The sequence below is a fragment of the Lindgomyces ingoldianus genome, assembly GCF_010093535.1.
Source record: "Lindgomyces ingoldianus strain ATCC 200398 unplaced genomic scaffold BDR25scaffold_53, whole genome shotgun sequence".
NCBI lineage: Eukaryota > Fungi > Ascomycota > Dothideomycetes > Pleosporales > Lindgomycetaceae > Lindgomyces > Lindgomyces ingoldianus.
The window spans coordinates 32,191-37,527 of record NW_022985214.1 but is presented as its reverse complement, the minus strand read 5'-3'; the positions used below and the strand labels follow the sequence as shown (position 1 = coordinate 37,527).

The 5,337-nt window shown below is 48.6% G+C and overlaps 2 protein-coding genes across 2 annotated transcripts; one reads left to right on the top strand and one right to left on the bottom strand.

Annotated features, from left to right (window-relative positions):
- Positions 1–381: 381 nt before the first annotated feature.
- Positions 382–3,150, bottom strand: BDR25DRAFT_272389 (uncharacterized protein). The gene is made up of 6 exons (XM_033687311.1): positions 2,594–3,150; positions 1,589–2,542; positions 1,425–1,527; positions 1,263–1,372; positions 1,000–1,213; positions 382–945 (listed from the first exon to the last, which is right to left on the bottom strand). Exons 1-6 carry the CDS (start codon positions 3,073–3,075, stop codon positions 607–609), a joined length of 2,202 nt encoding a protein of 733 aa, XP_033540710.1. The 5' UTR covers positions 3,076–3,150; the 3' UTR covers positions 382–606.
- Positions 3,151–3,684: 534 nt separating this feature from the next.
- Positions 3,685–4,782, top strand: BDR25DRAFT_297312 (uncharacterized protein; the record flags this gene model as incomplete). Its single annotated transcript, XM_033688992.1, has 2 exons — positions 3,685–3,865; positions 3,926–4,782. The coding sequence occupies exons 1-2, from the start codon at positions 3,736–3,738 to the stop codon at positions 4,780–4,782; spliced, it is 987 nt and encodes a 328-aa protein (XP_033540709.1). The 5' UTR covers positions 3,685–3,735.
- Positions 4,783–5,337: the final 555 nt, after the last annotated feature.

Below are 5,337 nucleotides of genomic sequence, written 5' to 3'. Positions count from 1 at the left end.
GGCAAGCCTTTAGTCTAGAGCCTAGGGGCATATAGATGCAGGGCAGGCAGCTCTTGCCCCTAGGGGCAAGCCTTTAAGCTAGAGGCTAGAGGCAATAGATTTAGGGCTAGGACTTCTTGCCCCTAGGGGTAAGCCTTAATGGCATATACAAGATATACATTCTCGCCCTGGGGGGCAACTTAACCCTATGGCAGTAGTACTGTTTCCCACTATAGTATGTCCTCTCCAGTACTTACGTTTGCTCGAGCACAGGCAGGAGACGTTCTCTTGCATGAGGGTCATATGGGAAGCGAGTCGACAAGGTAGTGAGATCCAAACAAAGTGGATTGAACGAGTGTCTTGTAAGGTCTGAGGAGCTCGATAGAGCTCTGGGCTGACTATATACTGTACGAGAGAGGAGCTATGCCTAATGAGTGAATAGTGTAGTACATGGGTATGATATCGCGTGAGACACGTGCGACGCGTTCCACAGTTGATTGCGTTCGCGATTCAGCCAAAGCTGATCAGACTCTAGATAGATGGTCAATCTTAGAGACAGGTTTACACACTTTTACACGGTTTCGGATTATCGCCTGGCCTTCCGAAATACTAGTGCCCGTACCTAATCTAATCCTCAAATTCCGTTTCGACCTGACTGTGGTTTATTCTCTTCCCCTGTACAAACAGAGCGAAGTCCAAAGCCGTTCCGATGACAGTCATCTCAATATCAAAGTGTGCTCGTTTGTACCGATTACCATCAAATCCTTGAATGATCGGTATATGAGATATGTCCAAATCAGCCTTAAGAGTACAGCTCGATCTGACAGTGTTGTTGTATCTCTTGGGTGGTGTCAACTCCCCACAGAGTGATATATCCACCGCAAACGAATAGGTGGAGCCGTAATCCGCTGATATGTGCTTGTGCCATCCTAGTTTAACGGGCTTTGTCTCTTCAATATCGTCACCCTATATCGCTATCAGATGCGACGAGCAGAAAAGTGAGCTACGGTATGATCTTACTCGCTTCAGGTACCATGTCATTTCATGTTTCACTCGCTCTGTCCCAGTCACTTCGTCAGTGAACTTCTCGTCCTCGCGATGACGTGTGGGGTCAAAATCGGTGTTGTGTTCGATTCCATAGCTGTGTCTTGATATTCGGGAATAGACAGTGACTCCAGGAAGCTGAGTGTTCGTCAAGGCTTTAAGAACAGCGCCTCGACATATAGTTGTCCACCTAACGATTAAGTGAGCTACCTCCATAGCGATCATTATGGCATACTCACGGCTTATCACCTTGGGATTGTTGCACCCGAATATCACGGGGTTCGTTCTCTTCATTCAGTTTCTTGAATAAATATCGGCAGCTTCCTAGCCCGCCCACGAGCACGACAGCCTGCGGGACCAGTTAGCTGGAGCGTTTATGCTGGTATTCAATTTGGAGCTACCTTGGGCAGATGGCCTGATTTCTTCTCGACCGCGCTTATTTGGTCGTTGACCAGAGCACGAATCTGCGAGATGACGTTGTCGAAAATGTCTTCTACAAACCCCCTATGCAGAGACGTTAAAAGGTTCTTCTGTCCCATCCACAATGACAGGTTTGGCGACTAACTTTTCAAGTTGCAAGGATGGCGGTGCTCCGCGTTGGTAGCATGCATGGGGCAGGGTGACCCTCCATGCCCTGTCTTGGCCTTCAAAGCTCCTCTTGATACCATTTTCCCACTGCGCACTCATGAGTTCTCTTTTGTCACCCTCGGGCACATTCCAGGCATCCCCAACAAGTTGACTCATGAGGTCCTCAAAATCCTGATCAAGGAATATCGCGCCACAGAGTTTTCCAGATCCTTCTACGCATTCTTTCAACTGGAGTGGGTTGGTATCGAGAACTTGATAACTGATCAAGTCTACAGTCCCTCCTCCGGCGTCGCATACTACAAAGGTGTCTCTAGTCTGGAAATTTGGACGAGCTTTGAGGTCCTGGAAGGTAGCCAATGCGGCTGCTTCGGGCTCAGAAACGAAATTCAGAACCGTCTCGCCGGCCAGTCGAACATCAAGGATGCCAGCACGTTTCGCTGCTTTTGTCATCCTGTCTTTGGCTTTTGTCGTCCACACAGCAGGCACGGTCAAAACCACTCTGAATGGTGTTCCGTCTACCGCAACCTTCCCGAAGTCTTTGTTGATGTTCGTCAGAGCGTGGTTCCATAGGAGCCGGAGATAGTCTGCCACAGCCTGAATGGGAGTTTTGTCTGCATGCCGCAGTAGTTCCCTCGCTCTTTTAATCTGGACCGAGTTCCTCTGAGCGTCTTCCATGTCCTCTTCGTCCAAAAGCAAGAGTTTGAACCACTTCACCGACTCTGCATCACCCATTCCGTATCCCCATAATATTTCTTTCGGGGTGTTAGCCCCACTGTTTTCCGCCACGCCCGCATCAGAGACTGGTGCGCCGTAGGAGATTGCTGTGGGAGCTTTGCCTTTATCAGAATTTCCCCACTCAAAGGAATCCCAATTTGTTACTATTTTGATGTCATCTGGCTGCTTGGAATATGCCCATGCCACACCTGAATGACTGAAATGATTAGCCTTTCATGTTTTGATAATTAGAAAGGAAGGCCATTACGTTGTACCAAAATCGATACCGATCAAGATAGTCGGCGCAACTGGTTCGGTTTGTGGGGATTGCAGTGTTGAACTTCTGATATTGCTAATGGTGTCCGGTGAGGTAGCTGGTACAGGGCTCAGAGCCCTGTGCAGGCGCTGCGGAGGAAATTGCACGGCTGTTGTAGCAAAGGCACTTTTCTGAAGACTGAATCGGGGCGAAGGTGATCGAGGCGTTTCTTCATCGCGAATGCGAAGATTTAGAATTCCGTAGTCAACAGAAAGTCGATCGGGCGATGACTTCCAAGGATTATCTCTTTCCTGATGCTGCTTTTGACCAACGAATTCCGGTGATTTGCCAGCTTTTTTAAGGTCTTGATGGGATCGACGGGGTGTGAATCCTTTGCGCTCTTCTTGTACTCCTTTTGGTGCACGCGGCCGCAGTGGAAACTCTATCCGCGGGGCGGATGTTCCGTCTTCGGAAGCTCCCGCGAAAGCGTCCATTGCGGTATGGAATGAGCTCGGATGAGGTCCTTGGAGGTGCGGTATTGTGATGAAACGAGTTCAACTTGTGAAAAGGATCATTGAATGAAGAATAGAAAACAAGGAAAAGCGCGTCCGAGGAGCAGCCGCACCTAAAGCGTGAGATCGACTTGGGTTACTAACGAGGCTGAGACTCAGCCTCGTTGCCTGGATTGCTTCGTAGTGGCTACCCGCGCTGGCTTGCATCATGATTGGTCAGCCTCGTCAATAGCGAAGGCAACGCCAGGCAATGCTGAGGCTGAGATTTTCATGCACTTTCAGCTCAACCGGCGTCGCCTCCACTGGGTTTCCGGCCCTCCAATGTTATTGGCGTGATACGTCAACCGGGCGCTCGTCCCGCACCCGATTTGTATGAGCATGACACAATCAAGAAAACCCCCCCACATGAATTGCTGCCTGCAACCGCGAGAAAGAGCGCGCCAGGCTATCTATCATTGGTTTCACAGTTGGGCTCAGCAGAGAGTGATTGCTGCCACCAATATCAGGCTTGCAGGTTCTGGATTCAGCCTCCAGAAGCAATACAACTTCGGCGCCTCGAGGTCGGCTGCGCCAAAAAGCATGAAGCCCGCCAATACCCTCTTGTCTCACTGACTTTGGGGAGACACAGTATCCGACATCAACATGTCTTTCTACGAGGACGACACGATATACAGCATGATCCTAGTCATGGGATTGACAGGGTCGGGAAAGAGTTACTTTATCAATCAACTGGTCGCTGGTTCTGTTAAAGAGGGACATAGCATGGCTTCTGGTAGGTGAAATGGCTTTGATGCAGCTTCGTTCTAAATTGTACTAAGACATCGAAACAAAGAGACAGAGAAATGCCACATTGTATGGCTCGGGATCGGGGCCGAAAGGGTTGCAATTGTCGACACACCGGGCTTCGACGACTCCAACAGATCCGACAGCGAGATCCTCGAGGAGATCGTACAGTTTCTCCTCAAACAATACAGACTCGGTATCCGCTTGAAGGGAATCGTGTACATGCACCGGATAACGGATAACAAGATGTCGGGAAGTGCCCGAAGATACTTCGAAATGTTCCAACGTCTTTGCGGCGAGCAAAGCATGTCCAACATCGTCCTTCTGACAACGATGTGGAACCAATTGAGTGAGAGGAAAGTCGGTCTGAAGCGAGAGCGTGAACTTCGTGACCAATATTGGAATGTGATGGAGAGCAAAGGATCTACAATTCGCCAGTTCGATGGAAAGCCCGCTACCGCAAAAGCGCTGGTATGCAGACTCGCACGGAAGCCTGACGTTGTGCTTGATATACAGACTGAATTAGTCCACGAAGGGAAAATGTTAGAGGAAACAACAGCAGGTCGGCTTGTTGTGCCACGTCTGGATAGCAGGATTGTGGAATCGAACAACAAAATTCAGAAGTTGGAACAGAGGATCGTGAAGGCGAAGGAAGTCGAGAACACAACGGAATGGAGTCAACTTGAAGAACAACGGGCGTCGCTAATTAGCCAACGTCAGGGGGACTTGGAACGACGGCGGCGGCTCCAGTCGAGGCTGGGAAAGGAAGTAGCTGAGGAGATTGAGAAAAAGAAGGGCTCTGGGAAATGGAGGGATAGGGTTTCTGCATTTGCGGCCTTAGTCGGGCTTGCGATTACGGCAACTGTAAATGTCATCCTCCCGCTGGCTGGGGTAATTAGTTTTTAGATACCATATCTTGGCACCTGACGCCCAGCCTCGCCTGGCGCACGGATTTAGCCTAGCATTGTCACACAGAAATGAAGCTCTAGAGCTTAATATAATTAGAATTATTGCAAGATTTTATAGAGTAGGAGGTAATAAAGTATAGAAAATAAAATTATATTATTATCTAGTTACAATACTTTATAAGAAGGGCAATATTTTACCCTTAATAATTTATTAGCTAGGGTTCTATAATAAGCTTTATAATTAATTTCTTCTTACCCTTCTTATTCTAAGGACTAAGAGAATGTTAGTGTTACGATCTATGATAGGACTGTAAAAGAACGCTAAGAGGAAACCCCACTATCGCACAAGCAACGATGGAACCCCTTGTATAGCGAACCAACCAGGTCACGTGATCAACCGGGCGAAAAAAAACCTGTACAGCTGAATAACATCCTAGGGGGCTGTCTTGTCTAATAGGAGGACGATTCTAGTGCGCACAAGCCTAGAATATCGCGCACTAAGAGGTACAGCGCGCACAACGCGCAGGATTAGAGTATATAGCTTTAGCCTTAA